The sequence below is a fragment of the Pelodiscus sinensis genome, chromosome 7 (genome assembly GCF_049634645.1).
Source record: "Pelodiscus sinensis isolate JC-2024 chromosome 7, ASM4963464v1, whole genome shotgun sequence".
NCBI classification, from domain to species: Eukaryota; Metazoa; Chordata; order Testudines; family Trionychidae; genus Pelodiscus; species Pelodiscus sinensis.
The window spans coordinates 34,714,701-34,734,789 of NC_134717.1; the positions used below are offsets into that span (position 1 = coordinate 34,714,701).

A 20,089-nucleotide genomic window follows, 5' to 3' on the forward strand; every position below is an offset into this window, starting at 1 on the left:
TATTCTCAGGTTGGCACCTCTCAGAACCATTCATTCATCGTCCAAGCACTCTCTCATACATTCATACAGTATTTTGTATAATAATAAAAGTTGTAGTTACAAAAGTTTCTGGGTGGTATTGCTTAAAACATTCTCTGAGTGCTGAGTAAAGTTACAATGTTTTAAAGAGAACAGGCGTCAATTATGTAACAATGCCCTTAGTCAATTACAGTGCCTTGACAATGCATTGTTACAATGTATCTCTGCAATGTCAATTTCAAGCAGCCCCTTGCACAAGCTTGAGCATGCCCTGGAGCCCGGGGGGGGGGGGGGGGCAGGGGGGGGCGGGGGGGGGCGGCTGTTTCTGGCTACATAGGATTATATTCTTAACAGTTCTAAGTTACATGACCTAATACATGATATTCTAAAGGGGCAATAATAATAATAAATCTAAACATTTAACAATCTTAACAAATAATAATAATAATAAGAATTAATAATAAATCTAAACACTTTAAGTTGTGGGGAACAAATTATGGGGAGTCACTTCCATTTGGGGGAATCATTTTCAATACATTGATATGTTATCCCTACACAATTGTGTTCCAAAATGGAATCTGTCTTTATTGAACAAAACTGGGGGAGACTGGGAAAAGGAGGTGGGAGTGGGGAAGAGAGAGAGTGAGAGAGGGGAGGGCAACTACAATGATGAGGGGTTGGGAACAGGTCCCATATGAAGAGAGGCTAAAGAGACTGGGACTTTTCAGCTTAGAAAAGTGGAGACGGAGGGGGGACAGGATAGAGATCTCTAAAAGCAGGAATTGGTTGGAAAGGGTGCATACAGAAAAGTTCTTCATTAGTTCCCATAAAGAAGGACTAGAGGACACCAAAGGAAAGGAATAGGTAGCAGGCTTCAAACTAGTATCAGAAAGTTGTTCTTCACAAAGCAAAGAGTCAACCTGTGGAACTCCTTGCTGCAGGAGGCTGTGAAGGCTAGAACTAGAACAGAGTTTAAAGGGACGTGAGATCAAGTCATGGAGGTTGGGTCCCTGGAGTGGTATTAGCCAGGGGGTAGGAGTGGTGTCCCTGCCCAAGGTTTGTGGAAGGCTGGAGAGGGATGGCACAAGACAAATGGCTTGGTCACTGTCTTCGGTCCATCCCCTCCAGGGTCCCTAGGGTTGGCCGCTGTCGGAAGACAGGCTACTGGGCTAGATGGACCTTTGGTCTGACCCAGGACGGCCATTGTAAGCTCAGGGCTCAGGGTCGGGGGTCTCAGTGGACCTCCTTGATTTTCATGCACACCTGCTTCTAGGTGGCCAGGCTGGCAGCTCTCCTGCCCTAGCCGGCCACTTTCCTGTGCCTAGTGTGGAGATTGTGGACGAGGTCCACGATGTCTGCACTAGCCCAGGTGGGTGCCCGCCTCTTGCAGTCCCGGGCAAGCTCCCGGGAGCCGCCAGCCTGGTCCTGGGAAGAGGGGGAGGGCTGGGGGGCATCGGGTGGGTGGCTCGATCCGTGCCAGGAGCAGGGTCTGCTGGCTGGGTGCTGGCAGGCTTGCACCTGGCACGGGCACCGTAGCCAGCCCGTGCCCCTTTAAGGGCTCCGGGGCCGGGACGGGTGCAGAAGAGTTTCCCTGGTGTTGGCCAGAGTGGCCACCAGGGAAACCTGGGGAGGGCTAGCCTCCCACTAGTTTGAATTAAGGGGCTACACACCCCTTAATTCGAACTAGCTAGTTCGAACTAGGCTTAATCCTCGTAAAATGAGGTTTACCTAGTTCGAACTAAGCGCTCCGCTAGTTCGAATTAAGTTCGAACTAGCGGAGCGCTAGTGTAGCGCCTATGAAAGTTAGTTCGAACTAATGTACGTTAGTTCGAACTAACTCTGTAGTGTAGACATACCCTAACAGCCTACTCAGGGAACATAAAGCCACAAATCCAGCTCCCCTCATATTTGCCCTCCATGATGCAAAAGCGGCTGCTTTTGTGGAAAAACTTGCCAGCTGTCTACACTGGCCGCTTGGTTTTGCACAAAATGCTTTGACGTTCCCATTCGGGCAAAAGCCCTTTTCCAGAAATGCTTTTGTGCAAAAGGGCCAGTGTAGACAGCTGAAAATTGTTTTGCGCAAAAAAGCCCCGATGGCGAAAATGGTGATTGGGGCTTTCTTGCGCAAAACCGCGTCTAAATTGGCATGGACGCTTTTCCGCAAAAAGTCGATTTGCGGAAAAGTGTCCATGCCAATCTAGACGCTCTTTTCCACAAATGCTTTTAACGGAAAAACTTTTCTGTTAAAAGCATTTGCGGAAAATCATGACAGTCTAGACGTAGCCAGTGAGAGTTCCTATAGGCATTTTGTATTCAGAGCACAGAGGCATGAAGAATGTCTCTGAGAGTACCAGGGAATAGGTACCAACTTCTCCTCTAGCCAAGGGGGCGCATCCTGAACACCATGAATCAGCTGATTTGCCACTCTCTGGAAGTTCTGCGAGGGCAGGGCAGAAATTGGTGAGTGGGGCCACCAGCAAGTGAGAGGCACAGGGTGAGGAGGGAGGTCAAAGGGGAGGTTGGATGGTGAATATTCAGCAGCACAGGACCCTGAAAGCACGGGGATCAAGGCATTTGCCTTGCTCACCTTGCCGTAGGGTTGGGCCTGCCCAGCACTACCTCATCTACCAGCGTATTGAGAGTTGCAGGACCAGGCTCTGTTCTAAACTTTTGTTCTCTTTAGGCACTAACCCTTCCCTCTTGTTTGTGTTCTTAGAGCTCAAGCAGAACCCCTGTTCACTTCATCCCCAAATAAGCACCTGAACTGCAAAGAGCCCTCCTCAAAGTAATAAATGACAGCTGCTGACAGTCCCCCCTCCCATATGTTTGGCAGAAAACCTATTATTTAAAAGGGGCATGAGAGCAGGCTTAGCTTCCAACCACCTCTGCAAATACAGCCCTCGTAGCAGGTAAAGACCAAACTTTTTTAACAAACAAACTATACAGAACATAGAGATCCCCAAACTGTTATGATGCCTCCCTTAGAGCTACTCAGCCCACACATGCAGTTAGCCATAACCTGGTATTCTTTATAAACCAGTGTAACATAGCACTGAGGATACTCAGAATTTTCTCTGCAATGCACAATCATTACCCTGTGCAGTCGCAGAAGATAAGTTTGCTGCTCTGTTATAGAGTTTGAATAGAGTGAATAACCCTTCCCTTCAAAACTGACAGTTTACTTACTGTTAATATATAAATTGAGGTAACCCAATATTCCTGCCTATTGCCCTTACCTAGGTTAGTCCTTCTGGTCTTAAGCATGTTCTAGTAATGTCATACAGAGGAATTCATAACTTCACATATGATGTTAACACATGCCTTTGAGAATGATCATAATAACCAGAATGTTACTTTCATATGATTCCGAACAAGGCATATTTTGTATAAAAATTATTGCAGTAGAGCATAAGGTCTGAATATCAAGGTGCCTAAAGATACACGCAGTGAAGCATTATTTTTCCTCAGACATAGGATATCTATCATTCATGAAATTACATTTGACATGTATAAGAAACATTCATCAGCATCTTTCACCCCAGATGACTACTCCTGTGATTTCAAAAATTTGGCAAGAAGCATGTGAAATAGGAGAACTATTCATTTTCCCCAACCCTCCTTGCTCTAGCTTATCTCCAAGTTATATCTTCTTGGCCTACTATTGGGAAGAGTCACAGTTATAAAATGTATATTATTCCTAATAACGTTGGGCAAAAAATACCCATAGAACTGCTAGACACCAAAATTCACATAGTCCCAATTTTGGAAATCATCAGAACCATTTAATGAAAGCCATTCACAAGAGGAAATAATTTATCATGAAAATGTCAGGAAACAAGGGCTAAATTTATGCACAGCATTACAAATGAATCACTTTGAAGCTCTGTGACACTTGAATTCCTTAGATTTAAACAATCTTGTTTTCTTCAAAGTCACAAAAAGGACACACACATGCACAAAGACAACAAAAAAAGAAGCTTGAAAAAATTTATTTAAGGCTATCATTTAATATCCTGAAAGCTTAGCCTTTTTATAACAAAGGTTTCAAGAGGGAAGTTCACTTCTCAGACATTTGTGACTGCCAGCCTCTTTCTTATAATGCAGATATTTGGTGTTTCAAATCAATCCTATGTACAAGTTGACTTCATAGAAAAATAATTTAATTGCTAAATGTAAATAGAGATATTTTGGCCCTAAAATAAATGGAAAATATGAAGATGAGGCATTTTTGTATTCTTAAAGCTGTTATTTTGTGTGTCTTTTTGAAAACATCTTGTTCATATATAATCCTTTGGCAATACTACACTATAGTAAAATTCATTTCTTAGCATGCAAAGCGATATGGCTTTAGGTTACACTCCATATAGTTTATAGAACACAAATTTCAGAATTCCCTGGTGACCAGCAGCTGATGCAGTGAAGATCTTGACTTGTCCCATAATTGTTTTATATTTTCACTGGTATTCCCCCAAAAGGTCCCTGGAAAAACAAAAGGGCATAATTAGGAACAGTTACAGTATTTAGAAGATTAAACTTATGGGGAAGACATTTTTTCCTGGTTAAGATTTAACAAATATTAGTTCCACATATCCTTTAATGACTCCCTCTAACTTGAGGTTAAAATCACAATAATTTCTAAGGTAAAGCGCGTACAAATATTTTTAGTGGATGTTCTTTATGTTCTTTTCATGACATTTTTCATGTTGTATTAGACGTATGCATTTGCGAAATGCAAACAAATGCCAATGAAATGTATATTTTAACAATTATTTTCAAACTTTAAAAATAAGAATTAGTATTTGTTAGCCTACATGTTCAAAAGCGACTAATGATTTTGGATATTTCCATTTTTGTTTCGTATGCATGGGAGAAGCCCAATTTTCACAGGGAAGGCACTTAGCATCTTTGGAAATCAAACACCTCACATAAGTCTGAATTTGAGCAGCGCTGTCTTCAAAATTGTTTACAAACTTCACCCCATAATTCCTAAAATGCCCCAAAAGCTGTCTTAGAAAATTGTATGTTCACATTTTACAAACCAGAAAATTTAGGCACTCAGCTTAAATTACATGCCTTACCCACAGTGGTTGTATCAGGGAAGGGATATTAGAGCTCAGGAGGTCCTGGCTCCCACACCTGTGCTCAGACCACTATTCTAGATTATATTATTTTTAAAAAAAATCTATTTGATACATTTTAATAATATTTTGGAGGTTATGATTGCTATATACATGGCAGTTTCTTTTATCAACAACTTATTTTGGGCCAAATACTTGTTGAAGTCAAATCAATGTCAAAACGCCCATTAACTTAAACAAGGACATAATTTGGCTCTTGATACAAAACATGGACTATGTTTGGAATGGTTCTGTTTGCAGTAAATGGCATGGTCTATAGTACAACATTTTCAATACATGAATGGATATGAATAAATAGTGACAGCTAAGTACAATGAGCTGTCTTTCCTCAGTGTGCTGGAAGTATACTAAAAATCTAAATATACTAAGGTTTAAGATCATCAAAATTCAATCACCTCTGAGTAACTTTTGTGTTAATCAGCCATTTTAAGAACTCTTTGGCAGCCATGTCATCAAGAATTTTGTTGAAATCACTGGTGAAAGTGCCATCAGCATGTCTTCTGTCCACTTCTTCAACTGCATTAGCTTCTTCTGAGAAACTTTAAAAGGGAGAAATTGTCAAATAATAGCTGTACAGACCAAAATAAACAAACTTCTTCGAGGGCCTCATCCTGAAGTCTCTACACACTCTGAGCTCCCAGTGATTTCAAGGAATGCAAGACTAGCCCAGTATTTGAATGTTCCGTGTTAAAACAACATTTGGAGCACTTTTACTGTGATAGAAGACAATTTGGATGTCTTCCTTTCTCAGTTAGGGCACTGTTTCTCGAAGACTTTGTAAGTGAGCCTTAATTCCTCAATTAGAATTAAAAAAATAAAAGCCAGAAACACCAGACATAGTACATCAAACTGCAGTTTGCTAAGCCAATGTTACTCACAGCTGAGACTAAAACACAATAAAACCCACTGTAAACATAATAAGCTTCACTGCTTAAGAATGAAGTACTTTTATATTGTAGCCAACTGTTCCATTCAGCTGATTAATACTTTTATTGGATTTATGAAATCCTAGATTTATAATTCCTAAAATGTTTAGTGCATGACTATTTCCCCTTTTAGCAAAATCAATTGGAAGTGATAGCTTTGTGAATTAGCAAATGCCAATTATGTATTTTCCTAAATTCTGCGTGTATGTGTGTTGTACACAAACATATGGTACTAGGGGTGCTGGCACAATGTTTATAATGGGGTGCTGAGAGCCATTTAATCGCACTATAAACCCTTTATATAATAGAAACCCCAGTACCTTGAATTCCAGCACCTATATATGGGGCTAGATCCTGGCTCCTCCTTGTGCCCTCTAGAGATCTATTCTACAAGAGTGGTCAGAGATTACCCTGACAAACACCTTTGCACCCTTTTGCTCCCTCCCACCAGGCAAAGGATATTTTTAAAGGACAGAGGCCAAGTTGATTGGAGCTGGAGCACATCATGCTCTGGTGATTACTGGAAAGCAGAAAGGTCCCTCTAAGGGTTTGTCTACACAGCACCCGAAATTCAAAATAAGATACACAATTTGCATTATGCAGATTGTGTATCTTATTTTGAGTCTATTTCAAAATAGCTTATTTTGACATTTGGCACGTCTACACAAAGCCAAATGCTAAATAACGCACTATTTCAAGACATCCCTTAACCCTCATGGAACAAGAGTTACAGGGGCACCACAATAGCATGCCCATTATTTTGAAAAATATTTTGAAATAACCGGCGGCTTGTTAAGATGTGGAGTAGCTATTTTGGGATACCTCTGGTATCCGGAAATAGCTGGGCTGTGTAGATGTACCTTTACTGGCATAATTTAGAATGGTCTTTAGGTTGTTCCCTGATACTCTAGAGGCTAGTTTGACTAAGACTAAGGTCAAGGATCAAGTTTGCAGAATGATGGCTTGCACTTGTCCCTTTCCCATCCAGAATTCTGGGCTGAAGACAGCTCAACCAGACCTCGGAGCAGGGTTCCTAATTTTTAACTTCATTATCTACAGACACATGGATACCATTCTGCTGCTCCTGAATGCTATTCATTATCCATGACAACAAGACTACTGGAAATCAGAATGTCAGTATCATTACTTGCCACCATTCTTTTTTCAACAGCTGATCTAACTCATTTAATTCTACCCTTTCAAGGGATAGTTAGTCATTTCAGAATTACTTTGTGTGTTGGAGTCTAGGAGTAGCCAACACATAATCTTGTCATATAGATTAGATTTTATTATTATTACTTAGTATATAGCACCAGAGATATACATGGTGCTTTACGGCTGGTTAAATTTATTTTTTCAAAGAATAGCAGGTGAAATGAAGTCCCTGCCCTTAAGAGCTTACAGTCTAAAGGCTCATATAAGTACAGAACTATTAACAGATGGAAGTGTCATGAGAACAGTGTAGCTACTAAGCCATGAAGAGCAGGTGGAAATCTGAAATAGGAAGAGATAGAGGGTGCTTGGAAACAATTACATGGCAGGCTGTTCTAAGTATAAGGTTGTAATGAAAGAAAGATTTACAGTCAGGAATGATAGAAGTAGGGAAGCAGGAAGGACTGAAGCTGGGATGATGGTATGGATATGAGAGGATGGAGAAGCAAAGAGATCAGAAATGTAAGTGAGGGCAGAGCTATGAGAGGATGGGAAGCTGAATCTTGAATTTACTGCAGAAGAAGAGGAGAAGCCAGTAAACAAATCACAGAAAGGGGAAAAGGGAATTTTAGAGGAAAGACTGGTTCACTTTTAGACATGTTGACCTTGAATCTAACTTGACCTTTTACAGAGTAACAATACTTGAAACTTGTCAACATCTTCATCTTAATCTGAAGTAGGACTGAATCATTCAAAATGATTATCTTACACCCACAATGTATCTTGAGATACAGAGGAAAATATGAAATACAGCAAGAATAAAACAAAAATACATTATAGTTCCATTAGGCATGATTTTTAACCAGAAAAGCCAAACATTTAATGATAGGAACGGAGGGATTCTTACTCTCTTCTTCCTCGTCCATTCACTAACCAAGCAATGAACTCTTTGGCAGCTTGACCTTCCAAATAAGAGGTGATGTCACTAGTGTAGGTGCCCTCCGCATGCCTCTCAAATTCAGCATGACGCTTTGAGAGTCCATTGCTGCAAGAAAAGCAGTTCTCTTAGAACCAGGAACATGTTATCACTTTATCTATTTGTGTCCCTTCCTTGCATCTATTGGCTTCTTTTCCTGCAAGCCCAGCATTTCTCATCAGTAGGAAATTTCCCCCCAGACTAACCTTCATATTTTCACCCTACAACTTAGTTATGTGCCTTTGCTCAGCTCTAAATAAGTTATCACACCTCTCCTTTCTCTCTTAGTCAAACTGTACAGATTTACCTCCTTTGTGCCTTTATTTTCTTTATTGATCATTTTTGGTTACTCTTCTCTGAACAGCCTCCAGTATTTCACTCTCCATTTTATTACATGTTTTCCAGAGCTATTTTAGGTGTGGTCACATCAAGAGCGCATAGAAATTAACTGTTTCCATCTTCTCCCTTGACATACTGCCTTTGTGTATTCAGACCAAAATTGATCATACGGGTCTTTTCTGAAGCCAAATTGCATAGCAAAATTATGTCTAATTTGCTGCTCACTATAAGTGCTTGGATCATCCATTCCCTGCTGCCCAAGAAAGTAGACATATTTTGGAGCATTTTGGTCCAGATGTATTAGTTTGCATTTATTTCTAGCATTTGTTATTTTCTGTCCAAGTTTCACATTTTTCTAGGGCCCTTTTGCTTTATTTTTCGGTCTGCTTGGGATTTTGACATTCCTCCCAATTAGTACCATCTGCACTTTTCATTTACATGCCATCTATTCCCCCTTCTAGAATGAATAAGATACATAAAAATGAACCTAACACTGATCTCTGTGCTACTCAGTTAAAATCTCTTGTTTCCTCCTCATGTATCATTTCCCTTTCATTAGTCTTGTGTCCAGTATTGATCCCCCAACTCCGTATTTATTAGGATTCCTTTACCTTCTCTCACACCTGTGGGAATTTATTACTTCTTCCTTTGTACCTTACTCATTCATTTTTTTTATTCCCTAAAATTTTCTTTCCTTCAGGCTAATACTCTTATATTGTTACATTCTTGAAGCCATTCTTAAATTCAGTTAGATCAGATACTGGTTCCAAGTTTCCCTATCATAATGAAAGTCTCAATCATTTCTTCCCTAAGAGTATGTCTATACTACAAATTAAGATACTCAACTTCAGCGATGTCACTTGTGTAGCTGAAGTTAATTAACTTAATTCAACTTTTGGTGCTGTCCACACCTTAGGAAGTCGAAGGGAGGACACCCTTCCTTTGACTTCCCTTACACCTTGTGGAAGCACTTTTACCAGCATCAACCAGAGTGCCCCCTCTCAGTTCAAATTACCGGTAGCTGTGTTAACTAGACTCGCTAATTTGAACCCTGAAAGATTGACAACAGCAGCTTCAATCTTTTCTGTAGTGTAGACATACCCTTTGACTGTAAACCTTAAGCCCGGAATGCCTTGTTCTATGCCTGGAGTGTCTAATTTGGATTATAAATATGAAGCTGGAAGTAAGTCTCTGTATCATTGGCTGTGTTTCTGACCCAACAGAAATGTCAATTGTTTCAATTCCTTCTGAGTAACATATTCAGCATTTTAAAGTACCTTGCAAGTTCATCCAGGAATTTTTCATTCTCTCTCTCCTTCAGTGCTGGTTGTCTGTAGCAAAAGCCCAGAGTCATTAGTTCACTGATATTATATTAGTTCATTGTAGAGCAGATAATATGCATTAATGCATAATATGCTATTGAACATTATTTAAATATCACTAAAAATCTATTAATGTTAAACTACCTATTTGAGTGCTCTGATATTTTCAGGGGATGTCAATGTAATTAAATATCAGCTCTTGAAACTATTAATTCCATATTTCTGTCTTTAAGGACCACCTTTGTGCAGGAAGTTAGCTGCATTAAGGCCAGAAGGGATCGTTCAATTCCCCTTGTTTATAACAGCTAGCTGTTTATATGCTGAGTCCAGAAACGCATATTAGACCAAAAACATATCTTCCATAAAAGCATGCAGTACCAGCACTAGCAGTGCCTGAATTTCTATGGCACAATCGAGGTATCCAGTACCAGGCAACGCTTAATCCTTGATAAGTGTTCTATAAGGAAACCACAGGATCCAATAGCTGCAGCTGGAAAAGACCTATTAGGTCACTGAGTCCATCTTCCTGTAAGGGCTTCTTACAACAGTTTCCTTAAAAATAACATATCAGATAACATACTGATACCATGCTAGAACTTAGGCAAAAGACTGATGATTATTTTCAACTAAACATTTCTACTATTTCAAAAAATGATTGAACTAATATATAAAAATGATCATCCATAGTTGACTCATTCTTGCTAACAACATATCAATGGTATGTTTCAATGATCCTTAAGGTCTTCTTTGGTTCATATGCTATGCATTTAAAAAGGAAAATAGAGCATATTCTGGGAGGGAACACTGAAAAGTGAACTGATTCCTGGCATGCACTAGATTATGGATATATCTGTGCCTGGAGATTTATAGTGGTTTTCCCAGTATGCTTACCCGCTTCTTTTAGTGCTCATTAACCATTGCACAAAATCCTGAGCTCGTCTAGTGTCCAAGTACTTGCTGTAATCACTGGTGAATGTGCCTTGTGAATGACGTTTTACTTCATTCATCTGTCTAGATTCATCTAATGGTTCAGTCTGGGAAGCTTTGAATGATCTATGAATAGTTTGTAATACATTAATCAGCATTGATGATAGCACTTTCCACAGGTGCCATACCTACATTGATGTCTTTAAAAAATCTATATTTCAACAGAATAAGAACAAAAAAGTGGAAACAAAAATTACTTGCTGCTGATATGATTGTTAGCTGGCTAACAGAGCCAATGACTGTAGCAGCCTGATAACTGCATAACTAAGTCTATTAGGATAACAATAAAAAGGCACTGTGTGAAACACCAATGAAATGGCATGCTGAACTTTGCAATGTAGATCTCCTTCTCTCATCTGAGGTGAATTAAAAACATGGCCATATTTTAAGAAACTTTTCCTCAAGTCAAATATTTTGCTTTAAGTTGTGGGGAAAGAATAGTGGAGTTTGTTTGGATTATTCTGAGATGCTTGATTTGTAGTGTTTACCTGGATTTTTCTTCTGTGTCTTGAAGAGGATTTTGCCAGCTGCCTTGAATGATCATTAAAAGCAATCCAGCCACAAAATAAATGCTTTTCATTTTCATTGCCTGTCAGAACACAGAGGAGGACAGGAATAAATATAGTCCTCTTTACATACTTCAGAGTCAATATACAGTGAGGGAAACCCATTGCTCTAGAATGGAATGAAACTATATATATAAGATTGAAAATCCTATATTGTTTCAATGTATTGCAATTTTCATACTATATCACCATTAAAGTTTTAATTTTCTGAATTTATTGATGAAAAGAATAAAAGCAGAGTCTGAGTGCAGTGTCCTATCCAGCCACTTTTCTTGTTCTGAGCATTTTTTTTTCATCCTCTCACTCCTAAATTCTTTCATTTTGTATGTTTTTGTGTTTATCCTTTATAGCAATGAATACTGATAGAATTGGGCTCCTTGGGTAAAATACTCAAGTTTCAATTTAGAGTATGACTTTTAAGATAAATAAATACAATAACATTTAGAACTTTGTGATACAGAAGGCAACTCAACATCTGTTGCATTTATAATACCCTTGCTATTTCTAGTACAGTGTTAGATTTTCCATTTTAGTTCATTATGAGGTTTATACCTTGCTTCAATCATTAAGAGTCTAATCCTGTAAAGTGTAATATATATTGCTGTGGGTAGTTCCATTCATTATATAAAATTAATAATAATGGCCTAGATTGTGGTTGCTATCCTACTCCATGTGTAGTCTCATGAGTAAAATTATTCATTGCGAGTAAGAGAAGCACAGTGTGGCCCACAGTATATGTATTCTGCTGTTTCAGAGCTATATTGCGAATCCCTTATTCAGACTGATGAACACTTTCTCACACAAGTAGACTCATTATCTTCAATTATATATTTCAGTGAGCAATAACCATGTGGGTAAGGTGTTTGCCATCTGTTCCTGAGTATGTAAACATTATCATTATTCAATGCACTATTATTAGTTTGATTTTTAGCTTAAGGACTCAGTGCTGATGATGAACAAATAATGGATTTTTTTTGTTTGTTGGCAGAACTAAAAAATGGTTTTAAATTTGAATGATCCATTTTTCATTTCATTTGTTATATTTTGGGGTGTTTTATATCTTAACTTAAAAAACTAGCTAAATTTAGCACAAAATGTCATTTTGGAATGAAAAGTCAAAATAGTTCATTTTGAAGATGTCAAACACTTTGATTATTTCCTATTTTATTTTTCATTTTTTTATTTTTTTATGAAACTGTTCTCCAAAACCAATGTGAATTTAGTTTTGGCTGCCTTGAAACTGTATTTTTAATTGAATAAAATTTTTTGAGCATAATAATTTTGACAAGCTCTACCCAGTACTGAAGATGCTGACTGCTGATCATAGCTCATATTACTGCAAGTAGCCCTATTGATTTCAGTCAGTCATACAAGTTAGCACATCAATGAGCAGCAGTACGTATTTGCTGGGTCTGGCTCATAGACTAAAGCATTTTGTAACAAAAGCATATATGCAAATTGAAGCAAACTATTATAAAATAGCTAGTAGACTTTAAAGTACTAGCTCTGAGTCAGTCCTTAATTTTATGAAATGATTAGTTAGTAAAATAAATTAATATTCATTTGGGCTCATGCATTTGGCTATTAAAATAAATTACAAAACCCAAGATATTTATTTCAAAAAGTTGCTTATCTTCATCAATCCGTGCTTTGAAATCTGCATGGATAACTAAGTTAATTCACTATAAAGCAACTGAAATTGTAATAAGTTCATGGAAATTGAATGACATCAGAAGTGTTTCATCGTGCATCTGAACTAATAATCAGTTGTCTGCTTGAAAGAGTCACTTTCCCATCCATGAAAATGTTTCAGAGAAGTTTATACTACAGTCTGAAAAACAAAGGGAGATAAGAAAAATAAGCCAGTTGAAATAAAATGCTAAGTGGCTAACTAAATTCCTGAAGCCAATAAAAACCTAAACTTAATCTTCTACATAATTTGTAATCCTTCCCATTGCTCCAAGTTTCAGAATAAAGGACCCTTGTGCACAACTAAAGCTAAATTGTGCACTGATTTATACCCATAAAATCCCAGTGATATTATTTATTTGAATTCAGTGAGTCTCACAGAGTGTCAGTCATAGAAGAAATGAATCCATTCTATACTGCAACACTTTGGCATCATGGGCTAAGATATCAATAGATCAGGAACCTTGCTTTTGCAGGCTTATGCTGTGACATATTTCAGAGTAGGTTTCCATACATAATTGAACATGACAACTTGTATCTTCCATGAACTATGAAATGATGCACAACTGGACATGAAACATAACAGAGAAGAGGACTCAATGGATTCCTAATGGCCAATAATTTGGCTGAAACCTATGAGCAGAAAATATAAGAAGACAAGTATTGGTGGATAGCAACTGATGGATAGCAAGTGCTTACCAGTAAGCTGTGACTAAAGTTCATTGGTTATTGTCCTTAAGTTCAGAACATCATATTGAGGTTTTCTTCCTCAGAGCTAAATACATATAACTTATATGTAGAGCAATGATGCCAGATAGGAAGTACTATACAAGATCTGCATGTACTGAACAGTCAAATTGGAATATAAGAAGCCAAACATTCAAGAAACTGGATTTCTAAGTTTCTAGGAGCAGAACTGCAAATTGTCATAACTCAATTGACTTTCAGGGAGCTATGACAATCTATACTATCTGACGATCTGCCCCCAGTATTAACTACTTTACTGCTGCCAGACATTTCAGTTCTGCTCAAGGAGAACACGCCTGCTGTTACTAGGTAAGTCCCTAGTTTCAGTGGATTGTTAATAGCCAATATCAAAACAATAATTCTGTGTTGCAACATAAGGCAATACAGTTAAGTGGCATCTTAGTCACAGCTAGAAAAATGATTTGAAGACTATGAGATTTGCCATACTGGCTTAGACCTTTGAGCCATGAAATCCATTATCCTCTCTTTAGCAGTGGCCAATACCAAATATACTAAAGTCAGGTAATTGCCTTCATAATTGCAGCTGGCCAATCATGCAAAGGTATACATGGAAAGGAATTCCATTCTCACCTCTGTAGTGATTATACCCTGAAGCGTAAGGTTTAATCTCTCCATTTCAACATATCATTCATATTGTACCTAGAAGTTCCATATTGGTCTTAAAACTATTAAAAACCAGTTTCACTATTTAACTGTCCACTTGGAGCTGTACTTCAGTGATACAACACTGACATCCAATGTTGAGCCTAAAGAATACATCAGTTTTACATTTCATGTGTTGAAAGACTAGAGAAGAAATCCTGAATGCTATAAACACTTATTTCTCCATCAAAAGTTTCTAGTACTGGCAGGATAAGGCATGAAGTATTTTGGTCATTAAATACTGTTTATGTTGTATATAATGTTATTCAGCAAATAATTTAAAAACATAAAGCATGTGATTCAAAGTCTATGGAAATCAGTGGAAAGACTCTCATTTATTTCCAGGGGTTTGTGGGATAGATCCTTAAGCCCCAAACCTGCAAAACCTAAACAAATTGCTTAATGTGATATATGATTAGTAATAGAGAACTAGCCATGTTAGTCTGATCTTGGTAAAACAAAAGGAAAAAATATGTAGCACTTGATAGACTAACGAGATAGTTTATTAGGTGATGAGCTTTAGTGGGCCAGACCCACTTTTTCAGATCACATTCTGAAGAAGAATTGGCATGACCATATATAACAAAGGAATACAATGAAGAAAGTGAACACATTATAATGTGTTCACTTTCTTCTGGTCCACAAAAGTTCATCGCCTAATAAACTATCTTGTTAGTCTTTAAAGTGCTACATATTTTTCCTTTTGTGATATATGAAAACACTCTTACTTACTTTGATATAATTTCAATTTAAGTAAGTGCTTGAGTTCTTCTCAATAGCATGTTTTTTCAGAATCAAGACCTTAGATTGTATCAGCGGGTAGCATTTGATGAGATCAGAAAAAAAATGATTACGTCTACAAACTAGTTGGCAGATTTGAGAATATTTAAGTTACTGGAACCTGCCTTTTAACCAGAAAGATATTTTGAAGACAGCTGCGCTTTTATTAAATATTTTTCAAACATTTTATTTTTAAATTTAAGCTGCATTTTGTACATTTATTCTTCAATATTTAGCATTGGTAATCACTGTCAGTAATATTTATTTTCAGTAAGTCAAAGAAACAAAAATAGTACCTAGAAATGTGTTCTTAATCTTGTTACTGCTTCATTCCAGAAAACACAGGTGTACCATATAGAGAAAGATAAATTATTTTCTGTGGGCTTTTAGGATGTTTCTACAAAGGCTGATGAAGTTTAAAGTCAAAATGGCTCAGTATCTGTGAAGGAGTCATGTCTAATAAATGGTATTTGAAAATGGGAATGTAAGACAAACAAGAAGTCAATATTTATGTGCATGTGTATAAAATTTAAATTCTCACTGTAATGCAGTTCTATGATTTTTGTTTAACCGTCCTTCTTTCTATCATTTCTGTCAGTCTTAGAAGCTGATTTTGCATCTTTGGATCATTCTATCTTAAATAAGTTGCCTTCTATTGCATTACCTAAATCTGATTTAAAATTTAACAATATAGACTATGTATTCTTCCAAATATAAAAAGATAATAAATAAAATAATAATAATAAACTAATAATATTAAAAGAAAAGGTTAAATAGATTTGTATTTGCTTTACAAACCTTGGTCAGAAGAATTGCACTCAAACCATTGAACAAATCTTACAGGTAGTTAGTAAGAAACTTACCTTCTGATACTTTGAAATAATGTTCAGCAACTGGAACTTTGGGAAGCCTTCAGGATCCTGAGATCTGCCTATCTGCCTCTGTAGTTCAGCCTTATATATGTACTGTTCAGCTCTAGTAAGCATTATGAGCGTGCATCATTGCTGACTGTTTCTTTATTCAACTTAAAAAAATCATATTTGCCATTCTTCACTTTACATTTGACAATTTTTACAAGCAATTGCACATATTGATTCTGTTTACTGTATGACATCACTGCTGAGATGGGTCCTTAATGGAGACGCAAAAGGAATGAGGTGTCAATGTCACAAGAAGTAAATATCAATCAGGAGGACATTAGGGTTATAAAGAATTAAATAAAGGTATTACGAATCAATGCAACATTTCATTCAAATTCATGTTTGCATTTAATTTCAAATTGATGGAACTTCCTCCCAGAAAGTCTCCCACAACCAGAGAAGTGGAAGACTCCATAATGTCCGCTACGGACTTTGCTGTGCCAATACAATAAAGCCAAGAAAAGCAGAGATACAACTGTGATGGGTACAGTACAAAACTCTAAATCAGACAATTGAACATAACAGAAACATTTGGTTTCAATTCAAATTATCTCCAGGTGCAATGTATCAATTTTGCAAATTCCTACATATCAGGCTATATGGTACATATGTGGCCTGTATGTGAAATATTTGTTATATAACTGAGGTCTACATCATGCCCTGTAGATCAGCTCATATAATCCAGTGCCCTGACAATAAGTTTAAAAGGCTATTACAGGCCCAGGTTGTATTATATTATGTAGAAAGTTACCCTTCAGAGTGAGTCCTTGGGGCATTAGGGTCTGAGTCAGAAGCACAGCTCTGATGAAGCAGCATTGCCAAGGAGATAGAAGGGAAGGACACCAATAACCAGAGTGGACTGAAGAGATCCCAGAGGATCTGCCAGTGTTGGGAGGTAGGTCCTTCATCCTCTAATATGTGAGGCAACAATGTGAGGTCTTCAAGATGGGATTTTAATCAAGATTTCCTCTAGTGTTTTTTTTTATGGGTATGGGCAATCTCAGTTTGGAACCACCTGTTAACCCTGAACATACAAACTGTAATAATGCATGTACAACTGAAAGTGCTAATTAGATTTGGAAGCAATCAGATGGTTCAGGTAAGAGGTTTGAGATTAAGGGCTAAACAGGCTCCTGAGCCTAGAGTTCTGGTTGGTGGAGGGAAGCCTGTGGGGGCCAATAAGGAAATACCTATAGGTCAGTGAACTACACACCAGCCATGGCCCGGCATGAACTAAAGCACTATAGGAGTTAACTTATGCTCCTGGAGTACAGCCCTTAAGGATACTCCTCTCCCGATCCCTCACACCAGCAGAGTTCATCTTCACTAGAAGAATTCTTTACTGGCCAACTGTAGCCAAATTTCAGCCACACATACTGTCTGAGCAGCACAAAGGAGTCAGAATATAAACCAGAAGCTAACCTTATACATCTCGAGCATATATGTAATGTAACAACAAACACAAATTGTAACTTATGCCCACCAACTCCCTCCATAGTTAACTATGTAACTAATACTGTATTGCTATATGTATATAGGGAACAGCACATTTCATCATACCATTCTACTTTACAGTGGCCACATGGTATATTTTAAATTCTAACACTGTAAAGTTATTGCTTTGCTCCAGTCACAGGATCCATGTATTGAGACCCATTTTCCCTGTAAGTTTTCTTTATGTGAAGGAGAAATAACGCCTGTGTTGAAGTTTAAAATTTAAGTGCATAGCCTCTCCCAATCCCATTTTCTTCATTTCTCTGCTTTTCACTCATTTTTCCTTCTTCCTACATCAATTCATTCTCCCTCCTCAGTCATTTCCTATGCCATCACTTTCTCTCATCTTCCATCTCCTTTCTACTCTTCCTCCTTCTCTCTCTTTCCCCTCACCTTTCCATTCTGGCTTCCACCAATACAAAATGTTTTCAAATCTTGATTCAATGCATGGATTAGGATTGTGTGCTTTCATACATTAACACATGGCTCCACATAGTGCATGTATAGAACACATATGCTGGTTTTTCAGACTTTTGTCTGAAAGATGTGTTCATAGTATCTGTATAATTCCTCAAACTCCCCTATAGCACACATATGCAAAACTAAATCAAACCCCCAATCCTCTCTAGCACTGATAGAATAAAACAGGTCTGCAGTGTCCAGGCCAAGATGTTTGGGAGCCAATTTAAGTATTCATACAACTTGCAATACCTAAATCCATTTCTTTTATAGAACACCACTTATCAATAAAGTGACTTGCCTACTTTGCCACAATTTTTTAAAATCTACTTTTAAAGATTTTATGATCATTAGGTATGTGGGGGCAAAATCAGATTTTACATAGGAAGCTGGGTCCAGCCCTTAAGTATTGCATGATACTGTATCTCTCCATCATGTTGGTGAAATTTCCTATCCTATGAACACACACCAGACAGCATTTCTGCAGTTCCCAAGCAGAACAGCAGATGGTGTTCAGTAGGCCTTTTATCAGTCTCTTGCACAAGCCTGGTATATATATGGTTACATTACACTACTCATTACACTACTGTGTGTTGAGTTATAGTTATTGTTAGTTGAAAGATACTCAGAGCTCTTAAATCAGTTCTGCAGAAAGTAATACAATATTGCCTTTCCCAGAATCCTGGCAGCTCTTTTCTTCTTGTTTGTTTAATTCTATTTATTCTCTGGTGTAAAAATAAAGTTTTCTATTTACAGTACAGTAATTTCAAATGAGTATGAAACAGAGCAGCTGAATGCACCTGGGTAGGGAACTTGCTACATAAATTATTTAGTTCATCACAGCCTAGCTGTGATCATCTAATTACAAATATGTCTGGAATCATACATAATAAGAAATAAAAACTTTATAGGAAAGAAGTAAAACCATGCAGCTTTTAGTTACTGCTGTATATTTGTGTATGAGTGCAACTCTATGCAATGTGTGAGCTATATCCAAACAAAATTACAAAACTGTATCAAGTATGTGGCCAGTGCATTTATTAGAGGTGGTTGAAATTTTCTGAATTTCACACTTTCAAGGAAATTTCTCATCAAATTTGATTTCTGATGAAAAAAAATTATTTCAAAATGTTCCAGTGACATTTTTAATTACTGTTTTGATACCACTTTTGTTATTAAATACACAGCATATGAATATTGGTGGTATTTTTGTGTTGGGGAAAGGTTGTAAACATGTCCCCCTTCTCTTCATGACAATTATCTGTCCAATGACTTGTCAGCCAGACCTTGAGCTATGTGACCAGTTAAGAGTCCTCACTGTTGACTGTCAGAGGGAATCTGAACTCCCACTGTGGGTTTCAGAGTGTATGTCTACACAGCAAAGTTATTTCGAAATAACTTTCCTAGCATCTGCACAAGCCAACTGCTATTTCAAAATTAATTTGAAATAGCGGAGGGCTTATTTTGAAATTGGTAAACATCATTCCATGAGGAATAGCGCCAAGTTCGAAATTGCTATTTTGAAATAAGCGCTATGTAGATGCTTATTTTGAAATAGGGGCCTCCAGCCCTTCCCAGGGTGCCCTGCTGGCCACAAGGTAACTTCTGACCTGATGCCTGCTGGAACCAGTTCTGGCTAGCCTTAAATGCGATTCAGTGTCCAATTAGTGTGGACATGCTATTTCAAAATAGCAAAAAGCTATTTTGAAATACATTTTGTGTGTAGACACATTATATAAGATATTTTGAAATAATTATTTCGAAATAACGCTGTAGCAAAGACATACCCAGAGAGACATATGCAATGCTCATAACCTGTCTGACTTTGTTCCTCAATCATGACTACACCTTGCAGAGCAGCGATGACTTTCAGTGAAGGAGAATTTTTTCCCTCTTAGGCTACATATAAGACT

General features: G+C 37.6%; 1 protein-coding gene across 2 annotated transcripts; it reads right to left on the reverse strand.

The window, feature by feature from the left end:
* Positions 1-2,923: 2,923 nt before the first annotated feature.
* On the reverse strand, positions 2,924-18,514 carry GCG (glucagon). 2 transcript variants are annotated; one of them, XM_006114843.4, is made up of 7 exons: positions 16,167-18,506; positions 11,347-11,447; positions 10,763-10,924; positions 9,827-9,880; positions 8,142-8,279; positions 5,552-5,695; positions 2,957-4,497 (listed from the first exon to the last, which is right to left on the reverse strand). In XM_006114843.4, exons 1-7 carry the CDS (start codon positions 16,287-16,289, stop codon positions 4,473-4,475), a joined length of 747 nt encoding a protein of 248 aa, XP_006114905.2. In that variant the 5' UTR covers positions 16,290-18,506; the 3' UTR covers positions 2,957-4,472. The 2 variants fall into 2 exon arrangements, with proteins under 2 accessions (XP_006114906.2, XP_006114905.2); XM_006114844.4 differs by lacking the exon at positions 10,763-10,924 and having other exon boundaries at positions 2,924-4,497; positions 16,167-18,514.
* Positions 18,515-20,089: the final 1,575 nt, after the last annotated feature.

Excerpts from the sequence above, each read along its gene's own strand:
- GCG (XM_006114843.4), bottom strand. The coding sequence starts at position 16,289 with ATGCTTACTAGAGCTGAACAGTACATATATAAGGCTGAACTACAGAGG. Across the intron at positions 9,881-10,762 it reads ATGAGCACTAAAAGAAGCGG|ACAACCAGCACTGAAGGAGA; the intron begins GTAAGCATACTG and ends CTTTTGCTACAG. Across the intron at positions 4,498-5,551 it reads AACACAAAAGTTACTCAGAG|GGACCTTTTGGGGGAATACC; the intron begins GTGATTGAATTT and ends TTGTTTTTCCAG.